Source organism: Hippopotamus amphibius, chromosome 13 (genome assembly GCF_030028045.1).
Source record: "Hippopotamus amphibius kiboko isolate mHipAmp2 chromosome 13, mHipAmp2.hap2, whole genome shotgun sequence".
Taxonomy (NCBI): domain Eukaryota; kingdom Metazoa; phylum Chordata; class Mammalia; order Artiodactyla; family Hippopotamidae; genus Hippopotamus; species Hippopotamus amphibius.
Genome location: NC_080198.1, coordinates 6578687 through 6599388, shown reverse-complemented (window position 1 = coordinate 6599388; position 20702 = coordinate 6578687). Strand labels below are relative to the sequence as shown.

At 42.4% G+C, this 20702-nt stretch overlaps 1 protein-coding gene across 4 annotated transcripts in view; it reads left to right on the top strand.

Moving 5' to 3' along the window:
• Positions 1-17230, top strand: part of IRAK2 (interleukin 1 receptor associated kinase 2) — a 59672-nt gene extending 42442 nt beyond the window's left edge. For 3 of the 4 annotated variants that reach the window (XM_057706649.1, XM_057706651.1, XM_057706652.1), the window contains 4 exons: positions 1047-1109; positions 10736-10936; positions 14967-15258; positions 16227-17230. In XM_057706649.1, coding sequence (XP_057562632.1) covers positions 1047-1109; positions 10736-10936; positions 14967-15258; positions 16227-16339 — 669 coding nt within the window. In that variant the 3' untranslated portion in view covers positions 16340-17230. The remainder of the gene's footprint in view (positions 1-1046; positions 1110-10735; positions 10937-14966; positions 15259-16226) is intronic. The other variant, XM_057706650.1, reaches the window with a different exon arrangement.
• The last annotated feature ends 3472 nt before the right edge of the window (positions 17231-20702 follow it).

Sequence of the window (20702 nt, the reverse complement as noted above, 5' to 3'; positions counted from 1 at the left end):
AGTTCTTGGCAGTAATGTGACCTTATTGAGAGAAGTTGTGGGAGAGATATTTGACACTAAGATGGAGTACTCACTCTCTCATATTTACAGCCACGAGGCCACCATGTACCAGATAAGGATACTAGGCTCAGATTTTAGTTTCTTCTTTTTTGGGGGGGAGGGCGGGCTGCACCGTGCAGCATGGGGGATCTTAGTTTCCTGACCAAGAATGGAACCCGCACTGCCATACAGTGGAAGTGCAGAGTCTTAACCACTGCACCGCCAGGGAAGTCCCCAGATTTTAGGTTCTTGCCCAAAGATCACCAGAGCATGTACGGAACAGAGTCAGAATCTGAACCCAGACCTGTCTGGTTATAAATCCTTTAGTCAGTGTGCTGTTATCTCTGCTGAATTTTTGTTCAAAGCAGGTTTCCCATCTATTAAGATACACATCAGTTCATCAGTTGTGTGGTGGCTTACACCGGCTCAGGGCTGTGCCTCTTTCGTGAGTGGATGAATCAATGGACAAATAATGTTAAGAAAGACCTGTGGATGAAGCCTGCTATGGATTTACCGAGATTTTCTGTCTAGAGTAGATGTCTGCACGTGGATTCCTCCTTTTCATGAGATTAACAGAGCAGTGCCCACTTACCATTTCTGATGGGTTTTAAATGAAAATATCTTTAATATGTAGTGTGTGTGTATGTGTATGTATGTAGTATATACAGATAGATGTATATGTGTGTATCTATATAGAGAGAGGTGTGGGTGTGTGTGTATCTATCTATCTGATGGGAATACACACACATTTGGTTTCCATCCTCCCTGCCTCGCTATCAGTTAATTTAAACCTTTTCCTAGTCGCTGGGTGGTGTGTTTAGTTGGAGGAGGTGTTTAGTGATAGTCCCATGTTCCAGATTTTGAGCAAGTGTCTGTGCTGGCAGATGGCAGAGCCAGGCCTGGAGCTCAGGCTTTGTTCCCGAGAAGAAGCTTCTTTCTTGGCCAGAGTCTCCTGCATGAACTTGTGTGTGTGTGTCTGAACCATGCTAACTCTGTGTTCTCTCTAGGTGTTAGCCGAGGTCCTCACTGGCATCCCTGCGGTGGATAGCGACCGGAGCCCAGTTTACTTGGTAAGGGAACCAGTCACTTCGGGACCACAGTTGTGAGGGGTCGAGGGGTGGGGAGGGCAGGGACCTCCATTTGTACCCATTTTACAGATGCAAATGAGGCCTCAGTCCACGGTTTGAGTTGCACCTGTGCAAGGTAACTGTAACCTTCCCCTGTCACCAGCCAGGCAACAATGACGTTTTTCATAACACAGTTTAAGATATTTGGAGGAAATCCATTTCTTCTCTCTACATGTCAGGCAAACAAGTAGAGTTTGCATTTATTTATTTATTTATTTATTTATTTACTTACTTACTTACTTACTTATTTATGGCAGAGTCATGTAGCATGTGGGATCTTAGTTCCCCAGCCAGGGATTGAACCCACGCCCCCTGCAGTGGAAGCACAGAGTCTTAACCACTGGACCCCCAGGGAAGTTCTAGGGTTTGACTTTAAATTGGTGAAAGTTAATTTCGGCCCTTTTAGGTTTCTATGACAAAAACAATAATTTCCATTTTGTAGGTTTATAAGAACTGTCATTCAAATATACGTGTGTGTGTATATAGTGTCACTTCAAAAATATAACAACACAGCCCAACTCTGTGTTTGGCAATTTACATATATTATCTTTCTAAGTCGTCTCAGAATCCCCATGAGAGTAATAAAGCCATTGTATTCATCTACAGATGAGGAGAGCAGGCTCTGAGGTTTGCCTGAGTTCTCAACTTTACTAATGTCAGAGTTGAGATTCTGAGTCACATCTGCTGGACTGCAGATCCTGAGTTCTTAACCCCAATGCTCTCCTGACTGTTTAATTCTCATGACAGTCCAACCTTATGGACTCATCATTATTATTACCATCACCATTTTACAGATGAGGAAACTAAGGCCAAGGTAAGGAGACTTAGCTCATGACCGCCAGGGAGATGGTGGAGCTGAGATTTGAACCCATGTCTTCGGCAGAGCTCTGACCCCTGTGCCAGCCCTACTCCTCTTCACCAGGTTGAGAGGGGAGCACTTTTCTGACTTGATGTTGAGGCCATTGGAGCAGCTGGCTTTTTTGTGACTAGGCTCCAAAAGCATCCCTTTTGCCCTGGAGTAGGAAGATGAAGACCTCCCCTATATGTGGACAGTCACAACCTGTCCCTTTGCTGAATTCCCTGAGCTTTGCCCCTTTTGGGCACCAGACTCCCGATACTGCAGAGAGGTCGATTTGGTCAGCTCAGATGTAGTTCGTGGCAGTTTGGGACAATTTCTCATATTCTGACAGTTTTCTTGAAGTATATTATCCAGCATTCCTCTGGGGCTCCCTGGGTGAATGTCACAGGAGAAGGAGCCTTTGGAGACACTTATGTGAAACATTCCAGAAGGGTTTTTTGGTAAATTGTTTCTAAAAAAGTGGAGGAGATACTTTAAAAAAAAATCTAGCTTCTTTCTCTTCTTCTAGACCCATCTCATCATCCGCTGTTGTGGTACTTCTAATTAATTGTGCATATAATTAAAATTCGAGTCAGAAATGAAGGCTGCATACTGGATCCATGAGGGACCCAGTCAGGGTCTTCACCCTTCTTTACTCATTGCCTATGAAACTTCCTCTCCTGATCCCACCAGCAGGAAGGGCTCTCTTTCCCTGGGGGTTGGGGAGTATATGGAGCTTCCTGTGTGACATATCCTGCAAGCACTGTTAATCATCTCTACTTTGTCCATTGGTTGACTCTAAAAGTGAAAATGTCTGAACTGCCTTTACGTTAATATGACTTGCAAATGTGCTTTTGTCTTGGGTCACATGATGTGTTTGATTATATTTCCTTCCTCTATCTGTGACCCAAAGGAGAGTATTTTTAGCGTTGAGGTTAATGGATTTGCTCTTCTTACATTCCATCAGTGGTTTAAATTCATGCCATATTTTGTACTTTTGATTTTTCTAGTTTATATTACCCTTTAGTCTTGCATTATTTGACTTTATTATGTCTTTCATTTTTTTCCCCTAAACATCCATCCTATTTTCTATTCTGTCAACTTCCTTTTTTTCTAGAGCCCTCCGTTGGCCCCTATGCAATCTGTACCAGTCCGTCTCCAGGTCTGCTGCACATTCAGTAATGGGGAAACTCCCTTTACTGCCCTCCTAGTTTGGATCTACTGTTTCAAAACCCCATGCCTTCCTCTTTGTTTACACCCTCATTTTGCTGCAGTGTGCCTCAAATAACTCCTAAGAATCGATATGTGGGTCATAAACTTTGGATCTTTGTGGGCCTGTGTCTTTACTATGTTCTCCCACTTAAGGAATGATTTGTCTGGGTATAGAATTCTGGGATGAAAATCCTTTTTCCTTACAATTTTTTAGGAATTGCTAGATTGTTTCCAAGCATCCAGTGTTGTTGATAAGCCTGATGTCAGTCTGATTCTTGTCTGTTGTACGGAACTTTTTTCTCTCTAGAAGCTGTTAACATTACTTTCTTAGATTTGGGTAGTTTTCATCAAAATTTAACACGTGTGTGCCCCCTGTTGCAGCAGTTTCACTTGTATGCTAAGGAAATGCATACAAGTAAGGAGGGACAGACGGACAAGGACGTTCGTTGTAGTGTTAGTTATGGTAGTGAAGCACTGCTAACAGGTGAGATATCTATCAGTTGGGAGGTGCTTAAAAAAATGATGATTTCATCATACACACTGTGGAACTCCATGAAGTTATTAATTAAAAAGCTTTATGAGTATATTTGTAAATATTTATAATGAGGATAAAGTGTATAGTATGATAAATGTTGACATACTTGTATATCTGTGAAATCATCACCAAATCAAGATAATGAGCATGCCCGCTACCCCAGTAGTTACCTCTTCTCCTTTGTCACCCTCCCCTCACTCCCCTTCCCACCCTGCCGTCCCCCTCAGCCATTGGTCTACTTTCTGTCACTGTACAACTGTACAGAAGTTTCCATTTTCTGGCATTTCCTATAAATGAAACCATAGAGAGTGTGTGTGCCCTTTTGTTGTCTGGCCTTTCCTACTCAGCACAGTTTTTCTGAGATGCACCCATGCTCTATGTGTGTCAGGAGTTCATTTCTTTTTTGTTTTTTTTAATTAACTTATTTATTTATTGGCTGCATTGGGTCTTCGATGCGGTGCATGGGCTTTCTCTTGCGGTGAGTGGGGCTACTCTTCACTGTGGTGCACAGGCTTCTCATTGCAGTGGTTTCTCTTGCTACAGAGCACGGGCTCTAGGTGTGCGGACTTCAGTAGTTGTGGCACGTGGGCTCAACAGTTGTGGCTTGAGGGCTCTAGAGCACAGACTCAGTAGTTGTGGCGCACGGGCATATTACTTGCTCTGCGGCATGTGGGATCTTCCTGGCCCAGGGATCAAACCTGTGTCCCCTGCTTTGGTAGGCGGATTCTTAACCACTGTGCCACCAGGGAAGCCCAGGAGTTCATTTCTTTAGACACCAAATGATATTCTAGTGTGTGGATGTGCTCCTGTCTGTCCACTCACCTTTTAGTGACATGTAGGGTGTTTCCAGCGTTTGATCAGTACAAATAAAGCTGCTGGTACCTTTGTGTGGGGCTTTCAGCGTGGACATGTGCACTTATTTCTGTCAAGGTGTAATTCACACTTTTGAGGTATACAGAATGGTATGAGTTTTGGCAAATGTAGACGGTCAGGTAACCACCACCACAGTCAAGATATGGAATATTTCTGTCATTCCAGAAAATTCCATCACACCCCTTTATAGTCAATCCCCTCTCCCCGCTTCCAGCCTCTGGCAACTCCTGATCTAGTTTCTGTCCATGTAGTTGCGTCTCTTCTGGAGCGTCGTGTAAGTGGAATCACAGTGTGTGTACCTGTTCGTTTTGGGCTCTTTCCACGTAGCAGGCTGCCTTTGAGATCCATCCATGTTGTGTGCATCAGTGGTTCATTCCTTGTACTGCTGGGGGATAGTCTGTTGTATGGACGTCTGACCATTTATTTATCCGTTCACCAGTTGCTAGACATCTGGGTTGTTTCCAGGTTTTGGCAATTCTGAATAAAGCTGACATAAACATTCTTATTTTAGGAAAAACAAAACAAGAAAGACATACATGTTCTGACAGGGAGATATCTGCAAGTGAGAAAAGCAAGTTCAGAACAGTATATAGTGTGATCCTGTCTTTGGTAATAAATGGATGAATGAATTTAAAACTTGTATCATGTATTTTCTTATTTATCTGAGGCTATAATAGTGCCTACCTGATAGGGTTTAGTGAAGAGTAAATAATACGTGAAGCACCTAAAACAGTGACTAGAACACAGTCAGCACTCCGTGTGGTAGCTATTATTATTATTGCTCTTATTTTAATAGCTCTTAGGAGATTGCTTGCCATTATTATAATTATTGTATATAACCAAAGTGATCATAACTGTGGGCTTTTATAGCACAAAGCCTAGAAAAATATAATCCAGACTATTAGCGGGGTTTGCCTTTGGAGAGTTGAAATGAGGGGAAGGGCTAACGTTTGCCCTAAAACTTCAACTGCTCCTATTTTAGTTTTTAACAAAAAATGTTTTCAATACTAGTGTTGATTTTGTATTAAGAATAATTTCTGTTTAATTAAAATGTTTAATTCACGTAATCTGCGTGCTTGGCTTAGAAAATGAAGCATCCAGCAGCGACTCCAGGCTTCTTTCCCCGGGCTGCCCTCAGGGATGCCCACTTCCTTAAAAAGCCCTTTTTGTTATCGATAACCTCAAACATACACGAAAGGAAAGAGAAGAATATAAGGAATCTCCATTTATCCATGCCTTCGGTTATCAACATCATGCTTTTCTTATTTCTTTTGCATCCCCCAAACCGTTTTTTTCTGTGTATTTTCAAGCAAATCCCAGATAATGTCATTTCACCCACCGAATTTAGTTTTCCTAATTACTTATTATCATTTAATACCCATTTCCTGTTTAGATTTCCCAAATTGTCTCAAAAATTGCTTTTTAAATTTGGTTGGTTTGAAACAGGATCCAAGCAAAGTGGATGTGTTTCTGAAGACTCTTGTTCTCTCGCTGCGCCCCTCCCCCCTTTTCTTTCTGCCTAGCATTGTATTTTTGCATAAAGTGGGTCACTTCTATGGTAGATTCACGTTCTGGATTTTTCTGATTGCATCTTGTGGTGTCTTTAACTCGTTTCTCTGTTGCTCCTGTTTCCTGTGCCCTGATTGTCGGCCCTTGAGACTTGATTAGAGTCATGGTCTAGATGGTTCTGTGTACTTCCTTTTGCATCACAGCCTGAGGCTTGTGGCAGACCACCCTCCTTTCAGTACTGAGATTCACCAGGGTTCAGGTGGAGTTGCTGGGTCCTTCCATTACTAAGCTCCCCGTCACTCTGCCTCCGAGCGTTCTTGACGGAGGACAGCATCTCCTGATGGCCGTTGTTGGATGAGACCCAGGATTTCATGGGCAGTAGTCAAGTGGGGAGCATCTTCTTTCTTTTTTTTTTTAAGAACTTTTATTGAGATATAATTGACATACAATAAACTGCATGTATTTACAGTGTACAATTTGATTTTTTTTATTAGTAATGTATATATGGCAATCCCAATCTCCCAATTCATTCCACCCCAACCCCCGCCCCCACTTTCCCCACTTGGTGTCCATATGTTTGTTCTCTACCTCTGTGTCTCTATTTCTGCCTTGCAAACCAGTTGATCTGTACCATTTTTCTATATTCCTCATATATGCGTTACTATACGATACAATATTTGTCTTTCTCTTGCTTCATACTGTATGACAGTCTCTAGGTCCATCCATGTCTCTACAAATGTTCCAATTTGTTCCTTTTTATGGCTGAGTAATATTCCATTGTATATATGTGCCACATCTTCTTTATCCATTTATCTGTTGATGGACATTTAGGTTGCTTTCATGACCTGGCTATTATAAATAGTGCTGCAGTGAACATTGTGGTACATGTATCTTTTTGAATTATGGTTTTCTCTGGGTATATGCCCAGTAGTGGGATTGCTGGGTCATATGGTAATTCTATTTTTAGTTTTGCAAGGAACCTCCATACTGTTCTCCATAGTGGCTGTATCAATTTACATTCCCACCAACTGCGCAAGAGGGTTCCCTTTTCTCCACACCCTCTCCAGCATTTACTGTTTGTAGAGTTTCTGATGATGCCCATTCTAACCCGTGTGAGGTGATACCTCATTGTAGTTTTGATTTGCATTTCTCTAATAACTAGTGATGTCGAGCAGCTTTTCATGTGCCTCTTGGCCGTCTGTATGTCTTCTTTGGAGAAATGCCTATTTAGATCTTCTGCCCATTTTTTTTTGATTGGGTTGTTTGTTTTTTTGATATTGAGCTGGATGAACTGTTTATATATTTTGCAGATTAATCCTTTGTCTGTTGATTCATTTGCAAATATTTTCTCCCCTTCTGAGGGTTGTCTTTTCATCTTGCTTATAGTTTCCTTTGCTGTGCAAAAAAGCTTTTAAGTTTCATTAGATCCCACTTATTTTTGTTTTTATTTCCATTACTCTAGGAGGTGGATCAAAAAAGATCTTGCTGTGATACGTGAAAGAGTGTTCTTCCTATGTTTTCCTATAAGAGTTTTATAGTGTCTGGCCTTACATGTGGGTCTTTAATCCATTTTGAGTTTATTTTTGTGTACAGTGTTAGGGAGTGGGGAGCGTCTTCTTACATCGTTCTTTCAGGGCGATCACTCTGCACAGTTTCTCATTTGTTTCAGGGGGTCGTAGCCGCCATATCCATAAGTAATACGCTTCTACTTATTTACTGATTTGTCAACTTTAAACACCATTACACTTTTAAAGAAGATAAACATTTAAAAAGGCAGAGCTCACATGAAAGAATTATGCGAAAGAGCATTTAAAAATGAACCCCTAGCCGGTTTGAGGTTTTTAGTCTCCAGGTATTGAATTACTGATGGTGTCAGGTGTCTAGAGATTTTTGGGTCCTTAGACAGCCCATTTTCTCAATGGGGAAACTGAGGCAGAGTGGGGACTATTTTTTTAAATTAATTAATTAATTAATTTTATTGGTTGTGTTGGGTCTTTTTTGCTGTGTGCGGGCTTTCTCTAATTGCAGTGAGCAGGGGCTACTCTTTGTTGCGTGCTCAGGCTTCTTAGTGGTGGTGGCTTCTTTTGTTGTGGAGCACGAGCTCTAGGCGTGTGGGCTTCAGTCGTCGCAGCACATGGGCTCAATAGTTGTGGCTCACGGGCTCTAAAGCGCAGGCTCAATAGTTGTGGCGCACGGGCTTAGTTGCTCCGCGGCATGAGGGATCTTCCTGGAGCAGGGATCGAACCCGTGTCCCCTGCATTGGCAGGCGGATTCTCAACCACCGTGCCACCTAGGAAGCCCCTTTTGTTTTGTTTTTGAAGCAAATATCACAACCCATGTCTGATAATCTCTGATAATATTTTACTCTGAGTTATAACTGTATTTGTTTAAAAAGCTGTATGAAGCAATAAAAATTTAATTTTACATTCAATGAATCACTCCTATGAAAAATAATAAAATTACAGAAAAAAGAAGAAACTTAACTAAAAAATAAGTTAGGGTGTACAATTTGTGAAAACATTTATAAGGAACTTACTATGTGCCAGGTACTGTTCTTGGTGTTGGGGGATACAAAGTTAAAGTTCCTACCCTCCTGGAGCTTTCATTCTAGGGGAGGAGAACAAATGATACTTAAGTAAATGAAAATATGTGTAATTCCAGGCCAGCAGTTGGTGCTATGAAGAAATGTACAGTAATGCTAAGGGATAGAGTGAAGGAGTTGCGGGAGGGCTGTTTTAGGTCAGGGAAAGCTTCTTGGTGAAGGTAATATCAGAGCAGGGATCCAAATGAAGCAAGGGACCAGGACATGATAAAGCTCAAGGGAGGGGCAGTCTAGACAGAGGGAACAGCAGGTGGACAGGCCCTGAGGCAGGATGAGCTTGGAGGCTTCTGAGATAGAAGGAAGAGGCAGAGTGGCTGAGGACAGTGAGCTAGAAGGACAGAGGGAGGAGAGAAGATGGGGTAGGTCTGCAGGGGCCAGACTGTCACAAAATCTGGGGTTTCTGAAGGCCATAGTTAACAGATGGGGACATATTACAGGAGGGCAGGAACTCTTGATGTTAGAAACAAACACACAGAAAACCCTTTTATTTTTCCAAATATAAGTGCAGAACAGGCTTGTGAAACATTTAGTAAACATAGGAAAGTATAAAAAATAAAATAGAAGTCATTCTTGAAGATGACTAGTGTTAATACTCTACACCCTGCTGCCTGGTATTTATCCCATATATGTATATATACACACAGTTTGTATTATTTATATATTTATAGTTAAATATATATTTATATTTTATATTATTTATAACATGGATTTTCATCAATTTTTGCATTTTATATAGCATGAAATATATATTTTTATATACTGCATATAGCAAACAACATGTAAAGTGTATTGAAATATTTCTGTATAAAGATTTTATATAGTTATTTAAGTATTGTATATTATAAATAAATACATATAGTATATATTTATATATTACATAATACAATTACATAAAATATTTTATATAGTTATGCTTAACTATATAAAATACTGTATATCTATGAAATATAATTACAAATATGTACATATATAACATTGTTTAAAGTATATGTTATATGTAAATATGTATATAGGTGGAATATATATGGAAAATTTATATAAAAATGGTATAGTATTTACATAAATAAATATACCACAAATATGAAAATATAAATATAAACGTTTTATATGTTAATATAATATATAATAGATTAATGCGCTATATAGTATAATCAATATTATACATAATTATATTACATATGAATTTCCTATATTGAATATATTTAATCAATACAAGTAATACATTTGTAATCTATGTATATAAGTAAATATATGCATCTGCAACGTACTACGTAACATATAATTTGTACTATACAAATATACTTACATACTTACATAGTAATATATTTATTATTATTTAAATAGCACATCTGTTTTATGCATAGTTGAGATTTCTGCTTTCTAAGTAGCATAAAATGTTATAACATGTAAATACAAAATGTAAAATGTAAAAATATACATAATATTATATATAGTACATCTCCTATTAAATATCCATGAGCCAGAATCCTACATCCTAAAATGTTTATTTTATATCATAAGGGATTTTTCCTGTAAATGTGAATAAGATGAATTATTGGTGTAGGTAAAGTGCTTAACATGTAGTAAGTACTAAATAAATAGTAGCTATTATTACTATTAATTATTATCAGTAATAGACCACTGACTGTTGATTCTGTGTCAAGTATCCCACTTCGTGCTTTAGATGCACTATGTCATTTAACCTTTGTGTTAGTCCTTTTATCCCCCTTTTCCTGATGAAGCAATCCAGGCCTAGAAAGGCTAAGCCCCTGCATGATGGTATGAGCGTGTTGTGGAATGCCCCGCACGTGGGGGAATTTAGCAGCTCTCCAGGACTTGGCTGTTTTACTTGCTTTGGGGATCCTCGCAATTATTTTTAAAAACTCTGTTGGTTTTCTGAGTGCAGTTCTGGTGCAATCCTGGAGGTGGGTGGGGCACGTGTGTTTGGACTCCACACCTCTGCAGCTCACACGGGAGCGTTTCCACTCTTCCTCCCACAGAAGGATTTACTCCTCAGTGAAATTCCCAGCAGCACCACATTGCTCTGCTCCAGGAAGACGGGTGTGGAGAAAGCGATGGCCAAGGAGATCTGCCAGAAATACCTGGAGAAGAGAGCAGGGAGGCTGCCGGAGGCCTGCGCCGAGGCCTTGGCCACGGCCGCCTGCCTGTGCCTGCGGAGGCGCAATGCCAGCCTGACAGAGGTGAGCCTCACCCTCAACCTTCCCCCAGCGATGAGCCCTGTCCTGCGTCAGTGGGGGCTCAGTCACAACCCCTTTATCGAGAAGTGATTTCATACACTGTATTTGTTTGCAAACAGCAGCATCTGCTGGAGCTCACAGCAGCCACGCTGGAGTCTGTGGGCCGAAGGGTGCCCAGGACCACATCCTCAGATGTCACAGAAGTCCATCTGCTCTCTCTGAACCAGCTTTATTCTTCCTCCTCTCTGTAGGCCCCTTCTTCCCTCCATCCTCTTGGTCAGGGGAGACAGTCGTATTCATTTACATGTCATAGTTCTGCCTTCACTGAGAGGTCAGATTTCCAGTCCCAATTCCAACCTCTTAGTGAGAGAAACTGATTGCTTTGCTAGAGTCAGATGTCTACCCATTGGCCAATCAGGTATAAACCTGGTGGCCAGGGGTCAAGCCTGAAAGGTAGGAGGGCCAGGTTCCAGAGAACGGGATCATTCCTTAGCCCACGGACTAGACAGACCACCACAATGGATGAAATATTTTCCTATGGACAGGATATGTGGAGCTGGTTTCCATGGTAACAGGTGTAAATCTGGGGACCAAGTTTGCTATGTCTTCCTAAAGGATAAAATAATTGCCTGAGAGGGCTCTTAGAGATCTTCCCACTGAGTTGTTTTCAAGTGGTGTCTGGCAGAGAGGGGCTCCTTCGGAGTACCTTTTGGCAGAAAAAGAGCTGTGGGTGGCTGCAGGCCCCACCATGGCTCCAACCAGACATCCACTGTCATTTCTCATAATTATATAGGGTTCTCAGTATTTTATTTGAGGAAAGGGTTTGGTAGCTGGAAAAAAAAATCTTCAAGCATCACTGCTATAGCCCAAGCCTCCCATTTTATAGATGGGGATATCGAGGCCCAGAGAGGGGGAGATGAGGCCAGAGGGAGTTTCTCTCAGAGGCCTCTGGGCTCCTGGCTCAGCCCCACGTCCACCATCTCGCACCAGGACATGACAGGAGCTAGAGACCAAGTCGCGGCTCTCAGCCTAGGCTGTGCTCCAGCTGCCCAGGTGCCACTGCATACAGTCATTCATTCAGCAGGGGTGTGCTGGGTCCCGGGGATATACTGGGGAGCACTTCCACTTTCCTGGAGTTCACAGACGTTGTGCAGTCACTGTCGAGTGAGCGCTGGCCTAGTGTGTGGTGGGGGCCCCACCCAGGACTTCCCCGAGGAAGTGGTGCGTACGCAAATGAAAAGCAATCCAAGCAGAAGGAACAATTCATGCAAATAGCCTGAGTTGAGAGAGAGCCTATCAAGGTCAAGGGCCTGGAAGAAGGTCAGAGTGGCTAGAACACAGAGTACATGGGGCAGAGTGGCTTGTGATGAGGCTGCTGGGGAAGGAGGAGCCGGGCAAGAGAGGGCTTTGCAAGCACAGTCAGGATTTTTTTTTTTTCCAGATCTGTATTGGAGTATAATTGCTTTACACTGTCGTGCCAGTTTCTGCTGTACAACAAAGTGGATCAGCTGTATTTATACGTATATCCCCATATCCCCTCCCTCTTGAGCCTCCCTCCCACCCTCTGTATCCCACCCCTCTAGGTCATCACCAACCATCAAGTTGATCTCCCTGTGTTATGCGGCTGCTTCCCACTAGCCATCTGTTTTACCTTTGGTAGCGTATATATGTCAGTGCTACTCTCTCACTTTGTCCCAGCTTTCCCACCCCCCCCACCCCCCACTGTGTCCTCAAGTCCATTCTCTACATCTGCATCTTTATTCTTCCCTTGCCACTGGGCTCATCAGTACCACTTTTTTAGATTCCATATATATGCGTTAGCATACGGTATTTGTTTTTCTCTTTTTGACTTACTTCACTCTGTATGGCAGACTCTAGGTCCATCCACCTCACTACAAATAACTCGACTTCATTCCTTTTTATGGCTGAGTTATATTCCATTGTATATATGTGCCACATCTTCTTTATGCATTCATCTGTTGATGGGCATCTCGGTTGCTTCCATGTCCTGGCTGTTGTAAATAGTGCTGCAGTGAACATTGGGGTACATGTGTCTTTTTGAATTATGGTTTTCTCAGGGTCTATGCCCAGGAGTGGGATTGCTGGATCATATGGTAGTTCTGTTTTTAGTTTTTTAAGGAACCTCCGTACTGTTTTCCATAGTGGCACAGTCAGGATTTTGAGGAAGTCGCTAAGGGTATTAAGGAGGGGCAGCATATGATCAGATTTACATTTGAAAAAGGTCTCTCTCTCTCAACCACTTATTCTTTCATTTTATTCTTTTGTTCAGTGTATCAAAGTACATTCAAAGAAGCTGCTATAATGAGGAGACTCCAAAAGAAGTGAGATAGAAGTCTATTCTCTTTAGCTCAGCGATTCGAATGTAGGCAGTCCAGAGCTGATGTGGCAGTGCCATAGATTTGGGGATTCAGGCTCCTGTATTGTTGCTCTGCTGTTGCTGTCCTTCTCATGTGGCTTCCATTTCAGAGTCCAAGAAGGGTGCTCTGGCTCAGGCCACGAGATCTGCATTCCAGCCACTGAAAGGGGGTTAAAAAGGAGAACATACAACTTTCCTCTTAAGGGTGTGAGCTGGAAATGCACACATCACTTTTTCTCACACCCCGTAGCCCAGAACCTAGTTATGTAGTTTTGTAGTTTTTAGCTTGGCAAATATTTATTGGGCATATACTGTAGAGATTTATCTTGAAAGGTGACATTTGGACTGGGCCCTGAAGCATGAGGAAGCATTTGCTATGTAGAATAAAAGGGACAGAGCGCTTTACGTTTACAAAGAGGAGTGAGAGATGTTCCTTGTCCCCAGTATTTCACAACCAAGCTAGAAGATGAGGAATCAGTGGGGTCAGGACCTGAAGACAAGCAGACTTCAGTTTAGTGGTCAGCTATGCCACTCACTGACTGGGTGATGTTACACAGGGAAACTTAACCTCTCTGATCTTTTTTTTTTTCTTCAGATCTTTATTGGAGTATAATTGCTTTACACTGTTGTGCCAGTTTCTGCTGTACAACAAAGTGGATCAGCTGTATTTATACATATATCCCCTAACTCCTCCCTCTTGAGCCTCCTCCCACCCTCTCTTAATTTTTTATTTATAAAAACTCATTGTACATCAATGTGTCAGATGTGCTTTGTGAATTGCAAGGCACTGAGCAAATGAGATTTATTTTTAGTAAGGGTAGGTTTGTGTGCCATTTATGTGTACATGTGTGTATGTAAGTGTGTGTGTGTGTATGTGTGTAAAGACAAAATATTCCTTCCTTGCCTGCCACTAATTTTCCTCACCTCCCTAACCAGAGGACTATGTGCACAATTCCAGCTTTGAAGCCCTCAAGGGCAATATCTGTATTACTATTACTTAGGGCATTTCTAGCTGAAAGTGACAGAAACTCAACTCAAATTCTTAGATACAGACACACAGACACACACATAAACAGAAACAGAGAAGGAAGCAGGGAGCCTGTGAGTGAGTGACTTATGGGCTCATTTAACCAAACTGCAGGCAGGGCAGGCATTGCTGGGGCAGCTCGGCCCAGGGTCTCAACCAGCAAAAACACAGCTCTCTGTATCTCTGTGCCTGTGGTGCTCGCTCTCTCTTCATCTCTCACCTCTGCTTTTCTCTGTATGGGAGCTTCCTTTTCTCCTACTGTAAACAGGTTTTCTGTGTGTGGTGGGGAGTGTGGCGCTGCCACTGGAAAGGAAAAGGGAGTCTTTCTTCAATAAGCTTTAGGTGGGCGAGTCCCAGAGAAGGAGTGTGATTGGCCTGCTTGGGTCACATGTTCAAATCTGGACCAGTCATTAAGGTCAGAGGCATGGGATACTGTGATTGGTCCATCTGGGCCATGTGCTGGGGTGGATGGCAGTAAGATCAGCTTTTCAAAGGAAGGATGCTGTTCTTCCAGGCAAAGCAACCAGCATTTAATTCTTCAGTGACTCTCTCTTGAGGCCTGGGAAACCTGTTAGATTTTTAGTTTCAGGAAGAGTTCTTGGTGAGTGCTCTTGTCTCTCTTCCCCCAGGTATGTGGCTCTGTGGCCGCTGTGGAAGAGCAGCTGCGAGGTCAGGAGATGTCACTTCCTTGGAGTGGGCTTTCCGAGGGCACAGGCTCTTCCTCCAACACCCCGGAAGAGACGGACGACGTGGACAATTCCAGCTTCGAAGCCTCCTGCTGCGTGAGGGCGGCACCCTGGGCTGGGGCTACCGCTTTGCCTCCCCCCGCAGTGGAGGGAGAAGGCAAGCCGCTGGCTGGTGGGGCAGTGGAAGCTGACTCCTCTTCTGAGGCCCGCGCCAGTGCAGAGCCGCCCCAGGATGGTAAGCGTGGGGTGTGAGTGCTTATACACTCGTGTTTATGTCCCTAACTCAGCCTATCATTTATTCCCTCTCTCCCTCATTCACGTGTTCATTTGGTTATTCAGCTGTTCACCTGCCGCTGAACCAAGAGAGTCACCCTCTCTCTCCTCCGACCCCCGATGCCCAGGCCCTCACTCAGTCCTGTGCATTGACCTAAATACCCCGCAGCTCCATCTGCTTCCCTCCATTGCCGGTCCCCGTGCCCCTCCCCTCTCGTCTAAGCTGCTCTCCTCTTGCTGCATGACTGCACAGCCTCCCTGATTTGCTCTGGCCCCTCACCAGTTGTTCTAACGGGGCCCAGCCGGAGTGGTTCTTAAAAGCAACTTATGTCACACCTCTTTTAAAGCCCTTCTGCAGTTCCCAATTGCACTTAGAGACCAAGTAAAAACTCTCCTTTGGGACCAGCAAAGCCCCTTGTGGTCTGTCGCCGCCTGCCTCTCCATCCTCATTTCACCCTTTGCCAGCTGCTTCCAAAGATACCTTCTATCTCTGCCTCTTGGGTCCAAATACACCAGGTTTCCTTCTGAAATAAAAATCTGGAAGGCCTTTACAATTCAGCGTGCTCATCCCCTAGTAAGTAAGCATGGCTCTGTGAGTGTCTCAGGCTCTGACCTCTTCTGTTTTCCTCCTCCCACACTGAGGAGAGAGGAAGAAGACAGAGAGTGTAAGCTTCATTCTGACACTGCCTCCCCACCCCCCAGGGGAGATGCAGGGAAGCCCCTTCTCTCTGAAAGGTGGGGAAAGGTGACAGGCCTTCCCTGCAAAAGCAGAAGCAATGACAATCTCATTCCACTGAGGATCTGATTCAGAAGCCCGATTTAAGTGAAAAACTCTGACCAAGTCTGACTCTCTAAGGATTACAATAACAATAACTATTTCCAAATACCTTTTGTTCAAGTTGCTTTTCTTTACTTTCCGTTGAATGTCAGCTACAGAGACTTCGTGGAAAGTCGAGATCAATGAGGCCAAAAGGAAACTGATGGAGAATATCCTGCTCTACAAAGAAGAGAAACTGGATAGCATTGAGCTTTTTGGCCCCTGATGACTCAAACACAGCTGAGGACACTTGTCCTCCGTTGGAAAGATGAACATCAAATCAAGAAAAAGATCTCAGGAAAAATCAAGATCTCCCAGGAAACACCAAACACAGCTTCCCTTGGGTGGGGGCAGAGACACTTCCATGTTACCAGAGTGAATTAGGGGAGACGGGACCTCAGCTTTCAGAGACACAAAAATCCATGAAGTCCTCTTCCTTTCTGGGATTTGTCAGTCATAGCTCTGGGTTATCAGGAGGCTGAAGCGGAAACCCTGGTACATGAGCCCAGGATGTGGGCGATCTTGTGGTTCCAGGGAGCGTGAGCACCCCAGCAGATGCTCCTGCTTGGCTTTCACCCTTGACAACTGACTGAAGGTTCTGAGTGCCGATGGCACTTTCCAAAGCTAAGATCTCTGGGCAATATCTGCCACCAACCGCCTGCAAACTTCCACGACCTGAAAGACTTTCAACTTGTGTCCCATTTCGGTTCTTTACTCCCTCCTCAAGTTCTCAAGTTTTACAAGTGCCAGACATCTGGCAGAATGCCTTGGGGGTTTTTTGCTTTCTGTTTAGGAAATCTTGCAACCCTCAGATATTTATTTAATGTCCACTCTGCACCTTTATTGTCCCATCCCACTAACGCTAATATTTTTAATGGAGCTTTTCTTTAGAGAATATGCATTATTTATGACTGGTTGAAGAACCAGGAGAACTAGTTTCATGTTTGATCCTGCTGCTAATTAAGTCAATCATTTAATTTCTGGAACCTCAGTTTCCTTGTAAGTAACTTGAGTTCATGCTCCCTTCCTGGGCTGTGGGGAAGAAACGGGTGAGACATGGTTTCAGAAGTACTTTGAAAATGCACTTGTCCTATTATATTAAATAAATTTTTAAAAATTAAGCATTTATTTTTGTCATGTACCTAACATTTATGCAGTGGGTATATTTCTGAAAAGTCACGTTGCAAGTCTTTTTGTGAAAAGCTATTTTAAATTCAGTGTGTCCTATTTTAAATAATCCTAATATAGTGAATTTTTTTAAATAAAAATACATTGGTAAAGTTAACATATATCTTGTAATTAGTTTTGTGTCCAGATGAATTTGTTTGGAGAAGGTGCTCTGCATCCATGAGGTATGTATGGTGGGGTGGCCAAGAGTTGGATGCTGGCTATTAAATGTTCACTGTTAATAGTTGCATAATCTTGGGCCAAGTTAGGGAATTACTTTGAGCCTCTGTTTCCTCATCTATACAATGGGCAGAATAAAAAGTACCTGTTTCACAGGTTTGTCGTCAGGGCAAGGGGCAGATTCTGCCTGGTGAAAGCAGTCAACAGCCCCCCAGCAAGATCAGCTTTGTACCAATAAGTGACAAAGCCAGGTAAGCTCAGCCCGGTGGACAGTGATCTGTACTGACACCCTTTGTCTTAAGCTCTAGTGGCTGTGAGGATTCAATGAGAGTCTGTGTTATGTGCCCCAAACAGGACCTGGCATGTGGTCAGCACCTTAAAATTACGAGCAGTACTGTTTCCAAAGTGTGTTGAGCCATATAGGAGAGATGCCAGTCAGGTGATGTTACCCAGACAGATTTGCATTTCCAGACCAGGGCTTCATAAGTTTCTGAAGTGGTCAGTGAACCACTTTGAGAATCTATGAACACTTTGGACCTTCTTCCCTCAGCAAACTGTAAATTCATACACACACAGTTCCGTACATGAATTCTGGGGGTTCATGAGCACCAAGATGTCTTTCCATGAATTCCCAGGGGGAAGGCCTGACTTTTTTTAAGTTAATAGATGCACATAACAACAAACAAACAAACAACCCAAACAGTACAAAAGATTACATGCGGGATCCCCACTGGGATCTTAGTCCCTCGTTTCTTCTCAGAGGCAATGGCTGTTACTAGCTTGGGGTATTCTTCCAGAGATGATAAAAAATTTTTTTTTTAAATCTTTGTGCTCAACTTCATCTGTTATTAGGAAAATGAAAATCAAAACCACCATTCAGAGAGACACCCCTGAGGGAAAAACATCTTCTAAAGAGATTCCTGAGACCGACTGGAAATTCCAATTAAAATGAGATAGATTTATCTTGACAAATATTGCAATACTAACAACACTTCTCTGGATGTGGGTACTACTAAGAACACTCCAGTGACTGTATCATGTATGTTAAAAATTAAACATTTGTCATCTGTTATGTCATTTTTATCAGGTATTTAAAATACGTTGTATTAGGTATTTAAAAAAAATCAAAATCACAATGAAATAACCACTCCCACCTGCTCGGATGGCTGGAATAAAAAAGACAGACAAAAACAAGTATTGGCAAGAATGTGGAGAAACTGGAATCCTCATATGTTGCTAGTGGGATTGTAAAATAGCCAGCCACTTTGGAAAGCTGGCAGTTCCTCAAAAGGGTAAACATAGTTTCCATATGACCAGCAATTCCACTCCTAGGTGTCTACCTAAGAGAAATGAAAACACGTTCAAATAAAAACTTGCACACCAGTGTTCATAGCAGCAATATTCATAATAGCCGAAAGGTAGAAACAACCCACACGTCCATCAACAGATGAAAGGATAAACAGACTGTGGTATATCCATACAACGTAATGTTATTCAGCCATAAAAAAATGAAGTACTGATACATGCTACAACATGGGTGAACTTGAAAAGATAATACTAAGTAAAAGAAGCCAATCATATATTGTATAATTCCATCTGTGTGAAATGTCCAGAACAGGCAAATCCATAGAGACAGAAATTAGAGGAGTGTGTGTAGGGGGGCGGGGGGAGTGTTTTGGGGGCGGGATGTGGTAATGATCACAAGATTTTAGGGTGATGAAATGTTCTAAAATTAGACTATGGCGATGGTGGCACAACTCTAAATATACTAAAAAATCATAGAATTATATATCGGGGCACTTTATGGTATTGTCAACTACAAATTGGAACTTGCCATCTGCCTGTACAAGAATTAAATCACTTTGTGCTGCTATAGCTGCTGACCTTCAGCAACCCCTGAAGGGAATTCAGGGTGGAGATCGGGAATGAGGCACTCTGTGCTTTTGAAAATGGGTGGAACAGGTCTTCAAATGTTTTCAGGAGCTGACTTTATGAGCCCAACCCTTGCATATCCTCTTATCTAGAAAAGCACTAAACTCCTACATGGTGACATATGCTCCTCGTTGACTAGCAGAAACCCCCTACAAAAAATGTATTTGATTACCTGTACTCCTCCTTTACCAAGAATACATATATACTAATCTTCCCCCCTGCCTCTTTGGAACATTTTCTCAGAGCTATCTGGGATGCCGTCTCCCGGGCTGCAGTCCTCATTTTGCCCCAAATAAACTCAACTCTCAACGCTCACCTTGTGCAATTTTTTTTAAGTCCACAGTATGTAAATTATATCTCAATGAAGTTGTTAGAAACACACAAATACGAAGTGGTTACTCTCAGGCATTTAAAAAAAATTTATCTTGAGGCTTCATTCCTCTTTCATTTATTATTTCTTGCTACACACAGGGTATTGTCACTGATTCTGGATCCTGTGTTTTTTTTCATGTCTTTTTTGGCTAATCTTCCTCAACAGTACTTTTGGAGCACTTCATTCTTTTTGCCTGGTATTCCATTATACGGTTATTCTGTAATTTATGTAACTAGCTTTACTTGCCTGATACTGAGATTGTTTTCATTCTTCCTGCTACCAATGTGCTGCCTTCCAAAGAGGTTACACCAATATAAGGTCAATCGGTGATGGATGGGAGTGCATTTCCCCACATCCTCAACTACAAAAAAAAAAAAAAAAAATAATATGCTTTTTGATCATTGCTAACCTAGTGGGTGAAAACATAATTTTATTTGTACTCTTTAAATGACTGAAATGGAGCCATTTTTTCATGTTAAAATGAAATTTAACAAGTTTCATGATTTGTTTCGTTCATCAGTTCATTTCCTTTTCCCGCTGAATTAGCTTATTGCCAGAGTTTTTACATAGTAAGGATATCAGCCCTTTGCCATTTGCAAATGTTGCAAATGTTTTTCCAAGTTTGTTCCTTGTTTTTTAACTTCGACTTTTTTTTGTCAGAAGGATGGTTTACATTTTTGTGTAGTCTTTTTTATTTCCCCTCCCCGGCTCCCCCCACCCCCCCGTCGGGGGGGGGTTTAATTTCTAATTTCAATTCTGTCACTTTCTGGGTTTGTCACTTGGTCTCTGAGCCACAGTTTCCTGCTCTGTAAATAGAGTGATGATGCTGGTGTGGGTTCAATGAGCGAATCTGGCTCTAAGGCGTCCCGCTAAGGGGGACAGCGCTGAGCAGCACGGAGCGGCCCTCGGGAACCCGGCTCCGCGGGAGCCCTCTACC